Source organism: Mirounga angustirostris, unplaced genomic scaffold (assembly GCF_029215605.1).
Source record: "Mirounga angustirostris isolate CCGP_5_RB_7025 unplaced genomic scaffold, mMirAng1.0.hap1 SCAF_2, whole genome shotgun sequence".
NCBI classification, from domain to species: domain Eukaryota; kingdom Metazoa; phylum Chordata; class Mammalia; order Carnivora; family Phocidae; genus Mirounga; species Mirounga angustirostris.
Window position 1 is genome coordinate 29,945,670 of NW_026991710.1, and position 20,917 is coordinate 29,966,586.

At 36.1% G+C, this 20,917-nt stretch overlaps 1 protein-coding gene and 1 pseudogene across 1 annotated transcript in view; one reads left to right on the forward strand and one right to left on the reverse strand.

Annotated features, from left to right (window-relative positions):
* ARAP2 (ArfGAP with RhoGAP domain, ankyrin repeat and PH domain 2) overlaps positions 1-20,917 on the reverse strand; it is a 217,157-nt gene that overhangs the window by 129,471 nt on the left and 66,769 nt on the right. Inside the window, exons 12-17 of the mRNA XM_064584359.1 lie at positions 18,875-18,960; positions 17,751-17,933; positions 13,539-13,713; positions 12,953-13,084; positions 2,910-3,054; positions 576-678 (exon numbers count right to left, since the gene is read on the reverse strand). Coding sequence (XP_064440429.1) covers positions 576-678; positions 2,910-3,054; positions 12,953-13,084; positions 13,539-13,713; positions 17,751-17,933; positions 18,875-18,960 — 824 coding nt within the window. The remainder of the gene's footprint in view (positions 1-575; positions 679-2,909; positions 3,055-12,952; positions 13,085-13,538; positions 13,714-17,750; positions 17,934-18,874; positions 18,961-20,917) is intronic.
* LOC123849044 (U4 spliceosomal RNA) lies at positions 392-521 on the forward strand (annotated as a pseudogene).

The following is a 20,917-nucleotide window of genomic DNA, read 5'->3' on the forward strand; positions in this document are numbered from 1 at the left end:
CAGCTATAATGCATTTTCAAATGGCAGCGTCTTAAACCACTTTTTTTGATATATATAGAATTGAAATGGGAAGACATCATCTATGCTAATTTGTGGCATTTTTCAAAACGTTTGTCTCCATTTGTATCTTTCACTGAATCTGTTCCTTTCCCCTTTGTGTGTACCATGAATAACACATCTACCTATGAAGAGACATACATAGAAATGACTTCACAATAGTGAAAAGATCTTAATCATCACAACATGGCTGAATTTGAAGAATGACTCCTCCAAGGTCCTACATTATTTCTTTTTTTGTTGTTGTTTCTCAGCTTAAGGTTCTAGGATGGAAACTCTTAATCTCTTTTGACTATAACCTTTGAAAACTTAATGAAGTATGGACATTTTTTTTAGCTTTGCGCAGTGGCACTATTGTAGCCAATGAGGTTCATCTGAGGCGCGATTATTGCTAATTGAAGTATGGACATTTTTCCCAGAATCTTGTGTAAAATTTTTATGGATCTCTGAAGCTCAACCATAGATCTTAAGTTAAGAATATTCTCTGGACTTAGGGTAAATATGCAATATTTAAATACCTTGGCTATTGCCTCTGTCCATTTTCTTTGAGCTTGAGATGTTTCAGCTCCAAATAAAAACGCACGTTCTGAGGGTAAATAGATCTCAAAGGCAAAGATGGGCCTGTAGCACACATGAATAAAAAGATACCACTGTTTCTGTTTGGCTCTTATGGAAACAAATAACACAAAAATCAAGTTTTTAATTAAATTCCCTTTGAAAATTGGATAATGCTTTGAAATCTATCATATTTTCCCAACAATTTATATTTTAATTCATTTGAATAAATGGAATACACTGGATCAGACAAAAGGAATATTCTTCTGATTACTTAATCACTCTACTGCATGACTGTGTTAATGCCCTGGACATTCATTAGTTGACTGATGTGGCAAAGGGCTCTCTTTGGTCTCCTCTTCCCTCTCAGACCAGGCCATCTTGACACTCTGTTTAAAGCAAACACTGTCCAACCATTCCGTAATCAGCCCTCTTCCTGTCTTACTTCACAAATCTTCCACCCATTATCTCATCTTATCCCAAACTTTTATTTCCTTACTGCAGATAAAATTAGAGTAACATCCCAGGTCCTGAATTCTTCCCTGGGGACCTCATCCACAGCTCCAGCTATTTCCTGGAATGTGTGAAGTACGTTGCCGCTGTTACCTAAAAAAATCTCAAAATACCCTATAGAGTCATCTTTCTTCTTCCTCTTTTTTTACCCCATACTGCTTATATTTGCCTCATGTTTCAATTTAGAGGCATCACCATCTACTTTATCAACAAGCTCAAAATCCTGGGGTTTAATTTCTTCTTTTTTTTTAAGATTTTATTTATTTGACAGAGAGAGAGACAGCAAGAGAGGGAACACAAGCAAGGGCAGAGGGAGAGGGAGAAGCAGGCTTCCCACAGAGCAGGGAGCCTGATGTGGGGCTCCATTCCAGGACCCTGGGATCATGACCTGAGCCGAAGGCAGATGCTTAACCGACTGAGCCACCCAGGCGCCCCTAATTTCTTCTTCTTAACAGCAGCTCTTCATCCAGTCAAGAGAGTATTTCTTACTAGTTCAATCATAAAATTCTCTCAACTCACTGTTTTTTGTTTTTCTCTTTTTAACGATCTCTTCCTCTAGGTAAACTCTCAGTAATTGTGGTCTCTCTTCCTCCCATCTCTCTCTCACCACTTCAGCCAGCTTTCTTCCTCAAATACAAATCTATGTAACTCCTCACTGCCTACATTACTGAGTCTAAACTCTATAAAGTGCTATTTAAGGAGACTCAGAGGATGGCTGCGATAGTTATTTTTAACCTTATTTCACTGTAGATGGTTTCTCCTGCATGTCTACTTGTATCAGGAACATTCTATCAAGAACGTTTTATTTCTGAATGATTACATGCTGACATAAACTAATATTATTTTAAATTATATTTTATTTACTAAGTAAGCAACTGAATACTAGGAATGCATTTATTTTAATATTCCACAGTAAGCCACATTAATTATTCATTTGGAATAAAAGCACTATTAAAATTAAAACAAAAACAAAATCACTAATGATCAGTTTTGTTGATTTACTAAAAAACAAAGTCACTTTAACTAGGATATACTAGTCATGGTATACTAATGATACTATGGTACATGTAATTTTACGTAAATGGCAAAGTTTTGCAAATCTCTTTCCATTCTCATAAAATTTATATTCAAATGTTTCTATAAAACTGATTTATGCAGACTTTAATATTTATAGTTTTTCATTAATTACATTACAAAATGTAACTTTCATACCAAGTATATTAGATGGTTTGGTTTTAAAAGTCCTCACAAAAAATTTATTAAACCATTCTTTGAGCCAACTATATTAAATAAATAATGCTTACTCTTTTAATTGCAACTTTTTTGAGACCATTAAAATGCTAAAGTGAATCTTTAGGGAATTTAGCATTTCAATATGGTATAAAATACTTTTAGTTTTTTATTTTAATGGAAATAAGTCATTACTGAATATTTTCCTTTGAATAATGCATTAAATGAATGCATAAATTTTGCTATTAGTCCACCATTTTAAATGAGTAAATTATAAAAATTTTAGGACTACATGTTCTAGAATGGAATGCTATAAATTTATTAAAGATTAGATGCAAATACATTAGCCTTTCATAGTACCTGGTATAATATTTTAATTTTTCTACTTTTTAGCAAATGCCCTAAGGAACTTTCAGAAGCTGCAAAATGATCAGGGTTCAAGAAACTATTAAACTCTTCCACAATAAGCAAATGAAGAATTAACAAATCTCTTATTATCTGGTATGATAAATATCAGGAAATATTCTTCACCTCCTACCTAACAGTAGACCTACCCGGTATTTAAATAGAAGTCCTCTTTGTGTACAGCCAGACAGATAACTTCATTGATGTTAATGGTGCCATTAGGTGTGGTAGACTTATCATTTTCATAATAACTCAAGAAGCCTCCTTCCAAAACACACCACTTTTTATTTGTCTCTAGGAATTTAAAACAAATAATGTATCATAATTACAGCGCATTTTTAAAAAACAAATGGTTTAAATAATAACTGGATTCAAATTTATTAATTTCCTATTTTGTGTAAAGAGTACGTTATTGCTGTATGGGATATACAGTTGTCATTCTCTCTGCTCTTAAAAAATGTACAATCTAGTAACAAGGAAAGTACAAAAAATAACTGTGACATTGACGACCAGAAACGCAGACAGATCCATAAGAGACTGCTGCAAAACAACTCCGAAACAGCAAGGACTGATGTCTACAGAGTATTCAGAGGAAAACATGTAGTGTAAAAAGTAAGACTGTGGTTGATGTTAGGTAGGTATGCAAAAGAACAAAGGGGCCATAACCTGCAGTGCCCCTAATGCCCTGGTTAGGGAATTTAAAATTCAAATTGTAAGGGGTCTTACACTGCAGGCCAAATCCATATCATCACCTGTTTTTATAAATAAAGTTTTATTAAAACACAGCCACATGTATTCACTTATGGATTATCTGTGGCTGTGTAGGCACTGTCTGGAGACAGAGGTATGGTGCCATTCTAGAAACAAAGTGGTTACAGGACATTCTACAGACTCCTAGTTAACTGCCCACATTTACATACAAAATGAAGCCAGTGATAACCAAGCCCCAAACCCCAACACTCTCAGCAAGAGATGGAATCTTCTGACAACTGATCCCAAACATTTAAAAGAAAGCTTCCAACATAAAAGACAGAGACCAAAACCAAAATAATAATTTTTTTAAACTATAAGTAATATCAGATTGTCAAGGGAAGATACCGTAGGCATAAAACAAGAACAAATGTTCTAAAAAAGGAAATTAAGAACACAAAAAATACATTTTGATAATTTAAAATGGAATCATGAATTTTAAAAATTAAAAAATAAAAAAACGAGAGAGAAAGCTTAGAAAAGAAACTCTCCCAAAAGTAAGAGGGAGAAAAAAGTTAATACAATATGATGGAGATTTAAGATTATAGAAGTAATATAAGAAGTAATATTACTTCCAAGAAAAAAGATCAGATAAAAAGAATTTATCAAAGACAAAGAATAATGTCTAAAAATGGGGGAAAAAAACAAGGAACAAATACGTTTTCCATTTAAACTGTATTGTGCATGTGCACGTACTGCTTTGGTAAAATAAAAATTAGGAAAAAATTGCTTATAAAGATCACCAATTAGTGTGTTGCATCCAGATTAGGTTAAACACACACACACACACACACACACACACACGAATTTGTGGTCAACTCAAAAGGCTTGGTTCCCTAACTGGCAATTCTCAGCAATCTCAAAGGCCTGGAAGCAAAAGCAGGGAAAATAGAAGAGATTGGCCGAGCTGGTTTTTTTTTTTTAATGGGTAAAAAGAAACAAGCAATTTTGGAGAGTAGCAAGAATGCTTCTGAAATCACAATAGGGATCCAAATAAAGATGGAAGAGGGCTGAAGAACCAGAACTGGAAATGGTTCGGAGTTGATGAACAAGAATAACTGAAAGGGTCTAAGAACTACATGTAACAATAAGGCCTGACCACAACAATGTAACCATGGAGCGTTACTTTAAAGGTACAGAATGAGCCAAATTCTGCTAATGCATCAACTATGAGAATATCAGTTTGGAAGTAGAGTAATATATACAGGTTAACAGAACATCTGAGTCAATGCAGCCATGGGTATCAACAATAGTCCATACACATGGAAACGATATTGGGATAAATGGAACTTAAGCTAAAGAAGATTGTTATTGACAATGGAAATGGATATAGGGGGAGGAGAAGTTATTAATTGCTACAAATGAATTGAGACTTAATAGTGGAAATCAGAAACTACTTCCTAAAGGCTGTTCCCTTTTAATTTTGAAAATAAAATTCTGGGTCCTTTCTAAAAAGACACAATGCTTATTTGCTAGAGTGGAGTCTAATGAAAGACTGTGGGGCTGGGAAGAAAGCGTCATTTTGGAAACAGGTCTATTCAGGCTTGTTCTGCTACTAATGAATTCTGGAAATTATGTACAAATATAAAGCATGTATTTATCTACTTTGCTCTTCTAGTGGGTTTTACATTATTATACATTCCAAAAGTACCCATGTCACTCCTTGCATTTAGCTTTTTCCCAACTGAACCTTAGACAACAAAAATATAAATGCAAAAGAGTTCAAATGAAAAGGATGAACACCTTGTGATTATATAAAATGTCTTTGCATTGCCGTTACTAATCTTTATCACTTCCTTTTAATTCCGACTTTAAAAAACTAAAACAATGAGCTTTGCGAATTGAGCAAAAATCCCCCCACTAATCATCCCATATATTTCCTAGTGAAAGACACTAACATGAAACTTAAATTCCGAAACATGTTATTTTCTACAAGTTTTAATGATGTAATTCAAGGTCTATAGTTTGCCAAATAACTCTCTGAATAAGTGAGATAAAAACATTAAACTCAATTTTTTTAAAAAAAGGAAAGCTAGGAAGCAGAAACTATTTGAAATTTTCAGTCTCTTGAGATAAAAAATAATTATTTTGAATTATCATCTTGCCATCCTATTTGTGGACTCTAGAAATTGTACAGACTCTCAAATTGTAAGTTATTGCCAAGAATTAAATTATACAAGCAATCCATAATGTTGCATTTAAAATATACATTAGATCTACAGACATTAAGACTAATAAATAAGGTTTATACATACAGATGTAATGAATAAAATCTGTACATCAGATAATTACTTGATTTTGATCACTATAGCATGGTTATTTCAGGGAAAGTCCTTCTTTTTAAGAAATACACAATGGATTACTTAAGGGTAAAATAAGGTAAAAGTCTGCAACTTACTTTTAAGTAATTCTAAAAATATATACACACATATACCTGTTTGTGTGTACATATGCACACATACACAGGAAGAAAGAGGATAAACTGAATGTAAGATATTAATATTTGGGAAGTCTGGGTAAAGGGTATACGAGAATTCTTCATACCATACTTACAACTTTTCTGTAAGTCTGAAATCATGATAACACAATTAAAAACAAAAAGTTAAAAGAAACTTTAGGTTACCCTACTCTTTAAAATTCCCTTTATCACAGGGTGGTAAAGAAGAAAGAAAACAAGATGAGGTGTTTAGCCTCAAAAACCATCAAGAGGAGAAACACTTAAAAGGCCAAAATCCTAAGAGCTTAGGATCACTGTATTCCAAGTAACTGCCAAATGAAAAGCTGAATCAGAAATGGCAGAGGAAAACAGCACAAGGAATTTCCTGATGGGTACTGGGAAAGAATGCTCACAGAGACCCAATCAATGACTACTGGAATGTGATATACTGAACATCCAGGACTCCCAAATCCTCAGTCATAGTGTGTACTCTGCACGGTTATATGAAAATTATGAAAGGCCATAATTTTTAAATGAATATTTACTGTAGACTTCTGAGATATAACACAAGGAAAAGTCAAAGTACCAACCAACTGGAGTTATGAAACAACTTCAAAACAACGTACTCAGATGAAGAGGATAATCCTCATAAAGAATAATGCAAAAAAATGCACATTTACTGAGTACATAGATAATGACTTGCACAGTTAGGAATCCCACCCCCTGTTCTCAAACATTTTGCAGTCCAATCCAAGAGGAGATGTGTCTGGAATAATAACCATGGTGGGGGCAGGGGTGCCTTTAGGGGTTGGAAGCACTCATGGAAGGAAGCCATCCTCAGACTAGAATGATAAACCATTTCACAGAAAAACACAGCTTTCAAAATAGTTATTTATAACTGAAAAGACACTAAAGTAGTGAAAAATACATTTTGAGCTATAACCACTCCATAATTCTGGGAAAAAACACGGTGAGAAAAGTCAAGGAAAGGGGAAACTGCCAAAAATCGATTTGGCCAGAGAACCAGATTACACATGAAGTTAGCAAATAGGAAAGAAGATCACAGACCCAACAGCAGAGGCCAGGCCCCAGGAGTCTTATGTGACAGGTGTTCAGGAGTTTGTGCCTTTCTTGGCAGACAAGTTGGAGTCGTTGGAAGGTCTTAAACAAAAAGTGCCAAATGCATGATGCATAAAATAAATGTAAATGCAGAATCTAATTGTGTAAATTCTAATGGGAAACAAATGACAGATCCTTTAAAAAGGTGAGTACAAACTCACTTTCGGTTAGAAATATGAGCTTGAGGGGATTTAGTCCTATAGCATTATCATCACTATAACCCTTGATTTGCCTTTTTTTTTTTTTGGTAAGTGGAAATGGGCCAGAAGTGGTCAGACAAGGCAGGCATAGATATCACCTTTGAGGATTTATAATAACAAAGCTGTGATAGGAAACCTTGGCATTCCTATTCATTTGGGAAGCAAGGAAGAGCTTATGTCAGATTCCATTGGTCTGCTTAGCCCAATTCAGATATGCTCTCCCAACTCTGATTTTGAGAACACATACTCTGCTATAGAGGAAGTCTTACTGTTAACCAATTACCAGAAGATGTCCACCAGAAATAAAACTGGGGCCACAGAGGGCAACTCTCAGGACACAAGCTATTTGTTTGACAAGAGCTGGTATGTATGGTGGTTGGAGTGGCTGGAGAGGTTGTTCATTCTTTCTATTCAATCTTGATATTTAGATCAGGGAAGAAAAACATTACTGGAATTTGTTCAAACACAAGAAAGGGCTCCAGTGGCGAGCTACTGGAATACTATGCAATGACATGGATGCTACTGTTGGGAACACTGGCTATCAGCTACCACCTGGAGGATACGCCTAAACTCAGAGAATAACAGGAAATCAGAAACAGCTATGACTACAGATAGACCCCCTGCTGCTGCTTCTGCTTCTCATCCCCTCATCATCGTATTTACGTGCCACGCACTCTTCTACACATCTTATAAACATCAACTCACTGAATCCTCAGAAAAACCCTACTAGGTCAGTTCTACCACACATCCCTCCCTTGTACCCCGTCCACAGGCACAGAACGGTTACCTGACTTCTCCAAGATCACACAAGTACTTAGAAACCAGGGCGGAGAGTAGAACCCAGGCGGCCAAGTCTGGGAACCGAGCCTCTTGACCACTTACCGATACTGCCTCTCTGCGCCTGTTACACATTTGAAGCATGTATGTCCATTTTTAAAACATATTAGAGAGAGTAGAGGTCATGGCTTTTTTTTTTTTAAGATTTTATTTATTTATTTGACAGAGAGAGAGATCACAAGCGGGGGTGAGGGAGGGCAGAAGGAGTGGGAGAAGCTGGCTCCCCGCTGAACAGAGAGCCCGATGCGGGGCTCCATCCCAGGACCCTGGGACCATGACCTGAGCCGAAGGCAGACGCTTAACCAACTGAGCCACCCAGGCACCCCGAGGCCATAGCTTCTAATACACATGTGCACAGTAACTCCAAGACAGTGAAGGCAAACTATTATTTTTTGAAACCATGAAGTTGTTTCCTGATGAAGGATTTCCTAAACTGATGGTATTCAGCATTCACTGAAAACAGGAATACACACAAGGAATTCTTTTCATTTAAAATAAATGTGGTTTAGCCTCGAACATTTTAAGACTACACAAGCTAGGCATTGATAGAACAAAAGATCTTAAAAATTCCTCAATGCTAATTTATGAAATTAAATATAAACAGACGATATAGAGTTTCTAGCAAAGCATATCAACCACTTTCTTTTTAAAAATCAAACACCGTGTCAACAAATCACGGTAAGACACCAAGGGGGAAAAAATATGGTTGAGGGTAGAAAACAGAAAACAAAACCAGGATGCTATTATCCAGCTCTATACTTAGGTTTAACACGAGCTATCAATCTTTCTTTGCATGAACACTAAATTGAGAAGAAAAAAAAGAAAAAGAAAAAGAAAAATACAGATCAGTCTTCATAACCTGAGGCTAGAAGAACTTCGAATCTCGAAAACCTGAACTGACAATTTGAAGCCTTTTGTAACTCTCTGAAGGGCTGCCTGCATTTTATTCTGACTTCTTCTTCCTGTTTAATCATTTCGCTCTCTGGCTGTCCTGACGAGCGCTGACGGCCAGTCAGAGGCAAAGGCAACAGACACACTTTCATTTCTAAATCTTTCCAAATAATTCATTTGTTTCCATAATGCTGGTGCTCAACAGGAGTTATACTGCTACAGCATCTTGAGAAACAACAACAACAAACAGAACTTTGTTTCTTGGTAGTTCGACTTTTTCTTCACTTTTAAGCAGACACTTTCTGAACTAAATGTTCTGCATCAGCAAATATGTAATTTTTTAATTGGAGTCTAGCTGACATACAATGTTGTATTGCTTTTAGCTGTACAACATACCTGTCAGGTATTCAACAGTGATTTGATAATTCTATACACTGTGCAGTGCTCACCATGACGAGCATAGTCATCATCGGCCACTATTTGTCATTATACAAGATCATTACAATATTACTATCTTCCCTATGCTGTAGCTTTCATCCCCACGACTTAATTATTTCACAAGTGGAAGCCCGTACCTTTTAATCCCCTTCACCTATTTTGCCCATCCTCCCCAACCCCCTCCCCTTTAGCAACCACTGGTTTGTTCTATTTATGATTCTGTTTCCGGTTTTCTTTATTTGTCCATTTGTTTTGCTTTTTAGATTCCATTATAAGTGAATTCATACAGTATTTGACTTATTGTACTTAGCATAATACTCTCTAGGTCCATCCATAGTGTCCCAAATGGCAAGATACCATTCTTTTTTATAGCTGAGTAATACTCCATTGTAATATATATATACACCATGTCTTCTTTATCTATTCTTCTATGGATAGACATTTAGGTTGCTTCTGTAACTCAGCTACTGTAAAAAATGCTGCATATACCTTTTTGAATTAGTGTGTTTGCTTTCTTTGGGTAAACACCCGGCGGTGCAATCATCAGATCGTATGGTGTTCCTATTTTTCATTTTCTGAGGAGCCTCCATACTGTGTTCCACAGTGCTTGCCTCAGTGTACATTCCTACCAACAGCACATAAGGGTTCTCCACATCTTTGCCAACATCTGCTTCTTGTCTTTTAGGTCCTTGCCATACTGATAGGTATAAGATGGTTTTGATTTGCACTTCCCTAATGATTAGTGATGTTGAGCATCTTTTCACGTGTCTGTTGACCCACAACTATATCTTTTTAGGCGCAAGTCAAAAACAAAATATTAACAAGTCTCTTGCCCTTTTACACCAGTAATAACTTGATAAGAGAAATGGTCACTTATTCAACAAATATTTACACATGACTACTGTTGTGCTGACACTATTTTAGGCACCAAAGATTTGATAATCTTGAATAAGCCAGCAAATGCTCATGTCTCATTGAGCTTTCACGAGAGAGAGAGAGAGAAACCAATAAAGGAGGGACCATTTTCATGCAATAAATGCTATGATAGAAATAAGAACCCCATGAAAGGAAAGAGCTACCAGTAACAGCATACCACAGTAGCACTAAACTGATGCCTGAAAAATGAGAAAAAAGCCAAACCAGGGGAAGTGCCCTCCTGGCAAAATGAACAGCAATTGTACAAGTCCAGAAGAGCAGAAAAGAACATGACATGTTGCAGAAACGGAGAGGAAAACAGTGGGGCCAGGCCTGTGAGTACAGGAAGGAATATGTGAGATGAAGAGGGAAGGGACAGGAGGTTCTCTTCGGTCACACTAAGGAACAGGGATATATTCTGTCATGGGAAACTGATGAATATACTCAAAGAATGAAAATACAAGATCTGATTTACATTTTTAATGATCATTAAATCTGCTTTTGGAGAACGATTTGGAAGGAAGGTAGGTTAGTTATTGGGAGGCAAATTAAGGGGGGTGTTGCAGCCCAGGTAGGACGTAATGGTGGCTGGGCTAGGATTCTATTAGTTAAGTTGGAGAGGAGCCAACTGATTCAAGATCTATTTTGAGTTTGAAATGATAGAAGTTGCTGACAAACTGGACGGAAGAAATGAAGACCATCAAAGAATACATTACCAGGAGATTTTTTCCAATGAAATCATTTCTGTTGTGCTACACAGCCAAAGTGCAAAAGCTTAATTTCATATTACTTAAAACAGGATGTTCCAAAATGAAAAAACATCCCCAATTAAATTACAAAGAATGCACTAGTTTTTAATTTTGGAAATAAAATTTAACAAAAAAGATCCATAGCTAATTTATAAAAGATAAAAGGAAAGAATGATTTAGTTACAAGTTTAAAACATAATTTATTCCCCGAGTGATTAAGAAAAGCAATCTTCAAGGAAATATTAAAACAAACTGTTAAGTCTATAAATATTATAAGCACAATGTTTTTTATTTTTGCCAAAAAATAAGTGAAAGCTTATTTTTAGCCGCAAAGTGCTTATGATACACTTTAGTTTTAGAAAGAAAATCTCATATTTCAAATTCCCTATCTCATCTTTTTATAAGTGATTTGAAGGGTGGGTCTAAGATCTCCTACTATTCAGAAGAAATATTTTAGAAAACTTGTAAACTTATTTACAAGTGCATTAACTGCCTAGAATTATTTTAATAATTACTATAGCCAATTCACAGATTATTCAGGTACTCCCTCCCCATTTCTGACCAGTTTCTGACTACCTAAGGGTTAAATACTGAAGAGCAATAGAAGATTTCGAGAAGATCTCTATAAAATTTGTCATTTTTATTAGTTTGAGTGGAGGAAGACATTTAATAACCAATTGCTGAAAGAACCAAAAACATCCAAATTCAAAATGCCACCCAGCATAACACTTTGACCAAGGCCAAAGTGTTACGTAACAATAACAATTATAACACAAATCAGATGTAAAATTCTGTTTCATGCTGAGCTCCTCCATTTTTCATTATGATGATTACAATTAATGTACACAAAGTATCTAAAGCAATGTTTTACACATAGTACCTGTTCACTAAAGGATAGCTACTATTTTCTGGAAAATCTAATAAAGTAGGGCTAATCCCAATATAATTCTACTTAGGGATATCATTTCTTTGGATATAAAGCATTTATACTGAAATAATCACTTTAAATGCACAAAGATCAGGATTAACACTCTAAAGTGAGTTTTTTTCATCCTATTGTTCCTTTGATAGAGTAGTACAGCTGGATTATACCACCTAGGGAATTAATACTAGGCTCCCGAGCCTCTAAACGCCCACCACCAATTGGCCTGTACAGCTTAATCTCTCTTAAAATTCTCTTTGTTCCATTAAGACAGATCTCATTATATTTTTCGGCCTATATCTCCCAAATTAGTTCATATGTATTGAACATGAGACCTGTGTCTTATTCATTTTTGTAATTCCTAATGCTTATTAGCACACGCTTGACACAAGGAGCTGGATGCAGAGATGGAGAAACACCTACCGTGACTGCTCAGATAATTCCCCAAACCGAGGAGAGGCGGTTGAATTAATTCCCATCATTTTTTTGAAACCATGCTTAAGCTGTATTCCACTCACACGCACGTACGCTTACAATCAGAACAAACCGAAAACTTGTCAGTTCTGCCTATGTGTTGACATTTATCTCTATTATCTCCCCAGTTAGGGTGTTTGTCCCTAATGGAAAGGGCTGAGTTTCACATTTCTTTGGAATAACCCTTAGATCCTGAAACAGAGTTGGTTGGCGGTAAAGAGACACCAGCGAATTCTGTTGAGAATTCACCAGCATTCCAACCCAGTGGTAAATCCCTGCTGCAGTGCATGAAATCGTGTCTGTGCCTTGAAGCATTTATAAATCCTCAAAAAATATTTCTCTATTGCGAGATCAAATCTAACATCGTAAGGGAAAAAAAATAAAAATTTAAACATAATTGTTTTGATAATGAAATAAAGTTTTGTCAGATAACAAAGTCGAAAAGAAGCTGAAAAGATACCTTCAAGCAGTTTTTTCTCTGAAGAGAGCTTAGAAGCAGCAAGAGCCTGATACAAAAAGTCACAGAGGAACGTGGACTGGGAGGACTCTTGACTTAATCCACCTTCAGAGTGAATGTCATGTTGAGGGAAATCTGGAAAAAAATACAGAAATAATACATTTGAAATCTAAAATGTAAATACTTTCCCTTTGCTTATGAATATGTAGGTGAGTTTTTAGCTAGAAGTTACTTCAAATTCACCACAGAATAAATACACAGGTATTTATCTCACGTCGCACAGAATTTGCAAATAAGCACTTGTTATGTTTATTATTCACATATGAAAATCAGAATTAATTTTGGTGAAAATGATTAGGTGGGATTAACTGTTTTAATCTTTGTAGGATTAAAGAAATATAAAAGATTTCCTAAACAATTTCCTTGAAACAAAAAAAAAACATGGTTTTAAGCATCTTCTATCTTTTCAATAATCACCCTTGTCTTCCTTCTGATGGTTTTTCTTATTTGAGAAATATGCAGATTTGTACTTCAGTCCTTTTGGAGACATATCAGAAGAGACCAGGCTAATGTAGGGACAGGGACTGACCGGAGAATTTGTTATGGTAGAGAAATTCCATCTGCAGACTTTGTCCAGCCTTCTTGGCCAGCAGGTAGGGGGTGCTGTGCACAGGGTCCCCAGTTGCACACATAACATCCGCTCCGCTGAACAGCAAAGCCATCGTTTCTAGAACATCTGGTTTCACAACAGCAGTGCACAGAGCCTGGTCGTTAAAAGAAAACACACCTTTTAAGGGAAGGAAATACAATTCTAACTATTAAAATGCGTGAAAGTCTGCCAAACCATTTGTAAGATGAAGTGTGTATTTCTTTTTTAACCTAGAAAGCTAATAATAAGTATGCCCTGAATTAAGCACCAGGCTCAAAAGGTCTGCTTTGTATGAATTTAAATTACAACCTAAGCCCTCCAAGTTTTAATTCCTTGTTCTATTGCTGTGATGTTCCAACCTTCCAATCCATCACAGTTGCTTAGGAAGACATTTTTTATGCTTATGTACTATGATAATGGCTGGATGCTCAGAAAATGCAAAACATGTAAAATGTAATAATGAAGTATCTGTTAAATGTTTTGTCATATAAATGTTGTATGTATGTATTTTTCAGCCTAATCGGATCTATATAATTTTTTAAAGTATTGTTGTGCTTTGGGAATTTGAAAGATGAGTGCAAAACAAATCCAGTATCTTTCCTCTTGTGTGGGGTATGGGTGGGGAGGAGGAATGGCAAGCAGGGGGTAATAGAACAACACTGACTTATGTTATACATCATCATACAAACACTAGCAACTGCCAGAACCTAATTGTGTTGTTGTTGCTTTTGTTGTGACCTCGAAGAAATAAGCTGCCTTCACCTCTCTCCTCATCCTCTCTTACTGCTTCCTCACTTTACTGGCTTCCTATGTGCTTCCAAACCCTGTGATTTCGGCACCCTGATTCTATCTGATTTTTTAGCCCCGGACTGACCCTTTCACCTCCTCCTTGACATGCTGCACCCAGATAGATCACTGGTTAATTTACCCTCTACAATGCAACTTCAGAATAACTGCTCATTAAATATCCCAATAGGCAGCTCAGAGTGGACAGCCAAGAAGTCCCACGATGCATTCACAGTTCCAGTCCTGCACAGTTAACTGTTAAAAAATGTACTTACCTTTCCTACCATGGTCTAGCTGACCTACAGAATTTCCTTTGCATCGGAATCAAACAGCACAACCTATACCTGACTTTGTACCAATTTGCTAGGTGATCGTAGGCAATCCCTTCACCTGCCTGAGTCTTAGTTTACCTCATCTGCAACATCAGGGTGTTGAAAAAGATACCAGCTAACATCCCGTCCACTGCAATAGCCTTTGACTGCCCTCCCACATTTAATCACACGTATTTCCTCTTATTCTTCCATCTCCCCACTACTGTCTTCTTTCACAGCACAATGTATTTGTTATGGTACATTTACTGGACTTCAGCCATTCACGGTTAGTCTCCCTTACTTGACTACAACTCTCATGAATAAAAGAAGCACATTTATGTTTTACTACAATTGTATCCCCAGAACCTAAAAAAGAACTCAGAACTTGTAAGTGTGCAATCAATATCCATCCACTATGAACACGGAATGGAAAAAAGGTAGTCTCTTCAACAAATAGTGTTGGGAAACTGGATATTCACATACAAAAAAATGAAATCGGAGCCTTATCTTACACCATTCACAAAAATGTACTCAAAAGAGATTAAAGACTTAAACATAAGACCTGATACCTTAAAATCCCTAGAAGAAAACACAAGAAAAAGCTCCTTGAAATTGGTCTTGACAGTGACTTCTTGGAGACGACACCAGAAGCACAAGCAACAAAAGAAAAAAAAAAAAATCAATAAGAGGGACTCTGTCAAACTAAAAAGCTGCTTCACATCTGAAGAAAAATCAACAAAATGAAAAGGCAAACCTATAGAATGGGAGTAAATATTTGCAAAACATACATTAGATAAGGAGTTAATATCTAAAATATATAAAGAACTCACAAGCTCAAAACCATTCCGATTAAAAAACGGGCAGAGAAACTGAACAGACATTTTTCCAAGAAGACATCCAAATGGTCAACAGTTACATGAAAAATATTCAACATTATTAATCATCAGGGAAACCACAAGATTATCTCACACCTATTAGAATGGTATTAGATCTACAACCTCATGTCTATTAGAACATTATTCACAATAGCCAATATATGGAAACAACCTAAGTGTCCATCAAGAGATGAATGAATAAAGATGATATGGTACCAACACACACACACACACACACACACACACACACACACGAATACTATTCAGCCACGAGGCATAAGGAAATCCTGCCATTCGGGACATGGATGGAACCTGAAGGCATAATGTTCAATGAGATTAGCCAGAGAAAGATAAATACTACGTATCACTTATATGTAGAACCTAAAAAAGCCAAACTCATAGGAACACAGATTAGAATGTGGTTACCACGGGGTGTCTGGGGGGTGGGGAGATGTTTAAGGATACAAACTTACAACTAGAAGATAAATAAGTTCTGAAGATCTAATGAACAGCACAGTAGCTATAATCAATAGTACTGTATTATTTACCTCAAAACTGCTCAGAGACTAGACTTTAAATGTTCTTACTATAAAAAAGAAATGATAATTATGTGATATGATACAATAATTATGTGATATAGCTACAGTGGCAGTCATACCACAATATATAAATGTACCAAATCAACAGGTTGAATAAACTTATACAATGTTGTAGGTAAATTATATCTCAATTAAAAATGTGTCTATTCAATTAAATATATTTTTTGTAAAAATTATTTGCTGACATTAAGAGTACCATTTTTAAGAAGCCCACTGTAGAAATAAATCCCAATGGGTAGACTTCTCTATAATATTCTTAGAATAATTCAATTGCTAGTAATTAATGTAAAACTTATCTCATGGAAACCGTGTGGTGTGGCAGACAGCACTTTATTTGGGGACATTAGTATACCTGCTAATAAGATACCCATCACTATCAAAAAGAAAGAGACCATTAGAGGAATCTATGCCCTGGTTCTATAATTTCACCAATTATTTCCCAAAATCCACAACTTACTATTTACATATGTATTTATTATAGACCTCTGGTGCACAGAATTAATCAAAATCCTTGGTTTATGTACCCTGTTGTTATTATTTCATGTATGTCTGGTATAACTGGTCAATTTTAATAATGTATTTAACACCAATGAAACCACCACCCAAAACAAAGTGTCTTAGTAATAACCTATATAAATAGTTCCCAAACACCATCCCCATACCATCACCCCCACTCTCCTCTACCTTAGCTGCCCATTCTGAATCCTTCGTATTTTATGTGCCATTGCTTTAAAATCAATTGGTGGCCTCACTTTACTATCACCAAAGATGTACAAAGACTAAAAACTTAGTTTAGGGGAAATAATCCAATAGAAATGTAAATCAATTGTATGATCTTGTAATTTCTACAGAAGGATGAAAAAGGCCTTTATTTATTTTCCAAAATGTTCTGCATAATGCTACTTACTTGAGGATTTTTATCCATAAGTACTGCCCCTAAAAGCATACTAAAAAACTGGGAACCATGAAAGAACACAGTCTCTAAGCACAAAAACAACAGGCATGTATTAAATATCTCTACATGGACGAGCCTCCTAACACATAAGAAACTGAAGCAGCAATTTCAAAAAAAGAAATCAGGCAGGATGCTTACCATATCCTTTGCCAAAAGGGTAAAGAACAAGTGGGCAGCAAAAAACAGGGACCAGAAGGTCTGGAATCACTCAGCCAAAGGTAAACATCACTTGGGGTCAACAACACTAAGCAAAGCATCGCTTGTAACAATACATTGAATAAATGATGTTTATTTTGGTGACAGGATGTCAGCAATGTACAAGCTGAAGTTACACTTAGTGTCCTGTCCCTAAAATAGGAAAGTTGCCACAGTTCTCAGAATATTGGAGGAGGCCTAAGTTAGCTGGAAACTCATGTTATGGACAAAGAATTTATTCACTATTGATAATGAATTCTTAAGTAAAACAGTGGAAAATCAATACTACAATCTCGCAAATGGAAATAAAGTAACATTAAACAATACTTTTATCAAATAGTAAAGGACTTCTTAAAATCCTTTTCAAAATCCCTGACCCATATTTCAAAAGACATCAAGATCCATGTCTACTCTTATATATTTTTTGATACCTTGTTTAATTCTTCTTTGGTGAGAGATGCCAGTAGGGTCTTTCTGAATCTTCCTTCTTTGTACTTCTGAGTGATAAAGGTTTTTCTCTTTTCTACAGGTGAATCCATGTGTAATTCTTCATCTTTTTGAAGATTACCAGCCCAAAAGTCATTTGCTCTTTTGTTTCCAATGACAATAAAGAGCTAAATTGTCAGAAAGTTATAAAACAGTATGAGCTCATAAAATGTATTTTGAATTTACAAAAACCTGACTCACATATTAAAATATAACTTAGGGGGCGCCTGGGTGGCTCAGTCAGTTGAGCATCCGACTCTTGATTTTGGCTCAGGTCATGATCTCAGGGTCATGAGATCAAGCACTGCACAGGGCTCCACACTGAGCATAGAGCCTATTTAAGATTCTCTGTCTCTATCTGCCCCTTCCTTGCCCCCATGTGCATACCCCCCCAAAAAAATAACTTAGTATAAAATATGCATAAACATGAAAAACCCATATCTTTCAGGAAGATGGTGTGTGAAAGCAGATATTATTTCTATTTTAAATACAGCCTCATTGCTTTTAGTAATGGGACAAGATAAGCTAGAAAAGAAACTGCAAGCAACCCAAATTGCAGCAAAAGCATTATTATGTTTTGAAGGTCACATAGAGACAGATTCATTTAAAATGGCCCAGGAGGTGGGGTAGTGTGGTTGAGAGGGTTACTGAAATCCAAGAAGAAAATGGAAACAGGAGACAGAAAGTCAGACATGAGGACAGTTATGACAGAGCATGGTCAAGAAAAAGGAGAAAATTTTGCCAAATGTTTTCATTCACTTTTGTAATATTTTATCCATGCTGGGTTAAAAAGAAAGAAATTCTGGCTTTAAAAAAAAGAATGCTGTCAAGCCTTTAAAAGTAGCTATTACTACTAAATTCCTTGTATTTTATATTTTTAAAATAACTCTCTCATTTAAGAAGCATTCTTAAAGTTGAAGTAGGAAGCTACTACTACCGAACAGGTTATAAGCCATTTTTACAGTGTGGTGAGAACTTTATCAAAGAGCTCCTAAAGTAATTCATGCCACTCCACTGCTAACTACCACCTGATCCCTGCTAACCACATCCACAGTTAGGCTGGACTTACCTCAATGAGTTCATTGCTCCAGATGCTGGCATCCATTTTTAGACTTCTAACCTTGGAATCTTTTGGTCCTAAAGATCTATGTTGTCCTGAAGTCAAGATACAATTGCATTTCTATTTCAATTTGTATGTAAATGTATTTTAAATCTTTTATTTTTAATCTTTAAATCTTTAAATCTTTAATCTTTAAATCTTTTTTAAAAATGTGTGTATGCATTCATGTATGTGTGTGTGTATATACCTTTTCAACTTAAAACACATCAATATCTAATTTCCTAATGCCAATAGCATTAAAAGTAGTGGTGATAATTACACAGAAATCCCAACCACAATGAAGATAACAGTAATCATCTTCATCACTACCCTGTAGTGGTATAAAACTATAGTTTTAAAACTAAGTATATATGTATACCAATATGTATGTGTGTATATTCATCACTTGGTAATTAACGAGCAATTAGAGGTTACTGAAAAACTTTATAATAGGTTTGTTTAAATTCCATGTATGTAAACATAGATATCCTTTTACTCCTTAAAAAAAAAAAAAAAAAAAAAACCTAGCAACAGCTCTAATAAAAACATGTATCTAAAAATATGAAGTGGATTCTTTATTCTACTTATATGCCTGAAAGAGAATAAGAGCCCAGCATTCTATTACAATCGATTCAATTATGCTATGTAATCATCATTCAGTCATTACTGGACACCCAGGAATGTGTCTCAGGCTTTCGAGGCTGAGGAGAGAATAAGGTATTCAAGACACTGTCTCTATCTTAATGACTTTTTGCCTATGAGCATGAAAGTTCATTCCTCTCTCTACATTAGGTAAGAGGGTCCTTTCCTCCTTTCTTTAAAATGGTAACTACTCAGAGCACTAAGTCTTAAAATCCCAATGGCAGAAATATGCATAGGTTTGCATTTATAAAGACCAACTAGGCAATACTGAAAGAGGTTGGACTCAGAAAACAGGTAGAAGAACTGGAAAGAACCCCTGGAGTCTTGGAGGCAAAAAAAAAAAAAAAAAAAAGATAGAATCTGAGTTGAGACAAGCAGGAGGAGCAACAAAAGGGAGGACAGATTCAGAAATCCTGAGGCGATAAAAACTACTGAGACTTGGTTGGCTTTAAGAAAGGGGAAGGGTCAAGAGGATCTCTCAGGTTTTAGGCTTGAATGTAGGGTAGACAGTATTGCTTCTGACCAAGATTTAGAATAAATGAGAATGTTCAGTTTTATGTAATAAGCTGGGCAGCAATGAGAGCTCCATTTTTCACATGCTATTTTTGAGGGATCTTGGGCACATCCAAGAAAAGAGTCCAGTAGGTAGACCCACAACTACAATGTCCAACATGGTGAGAATTGTCCACTCATAAGTGAGTGCTGAACTTAAAATGATAAATAACATCAACCAGGAACACTGGAGTGAAAGAGAACTGAGGATGTAACCCAAAGGAACACATGTATTTCAGGACCAGGCAAAGGAAAAGTAACCTGAAAAAGAATGACCAGAGTATTAAGAACACACAAAGAGAAAATGGTATTTTGGAAGGTAAGGGAGGATGGGAAGTCACAGAGAGACACACTGGTCAAATACTCAAGTGCCAAATACTGCGGAGAAGACAATAAAGATAGGAACGGACCACACAGAAACAGAGAGGTAAAATACACAGGGAAACATGGTGAAAATATTTTTACTGGACTACAGAGAAGAGAAAACTGATCATAGGATGAAGAAAAACAAGGAAGTTAAAGAAATGAAGGAAATCTGTGCAGAATTCTATTTTTTTTTTTTTTAAAGATTTTGTTTATTTCACAGAGAGATACAGTGAGAGAGGGAACGCAAGCAAGGGGAGTGGGAGAGGGAGAAGCAGGCTTCCCGCGGAGCAGGGAGCCCGATGTGGGGCTCGATCCCAGGACCCCAGGATCAGGACGTGAGCCGAAGGCAGATGCTTAACGACTGAGCCACCCAGGCACCCCCAGAATTCTACTCTTGAAAGTACCCTGTCTGTGAGGGGAAAAGAGACAGAGAATGACACCTACAGGGAAATG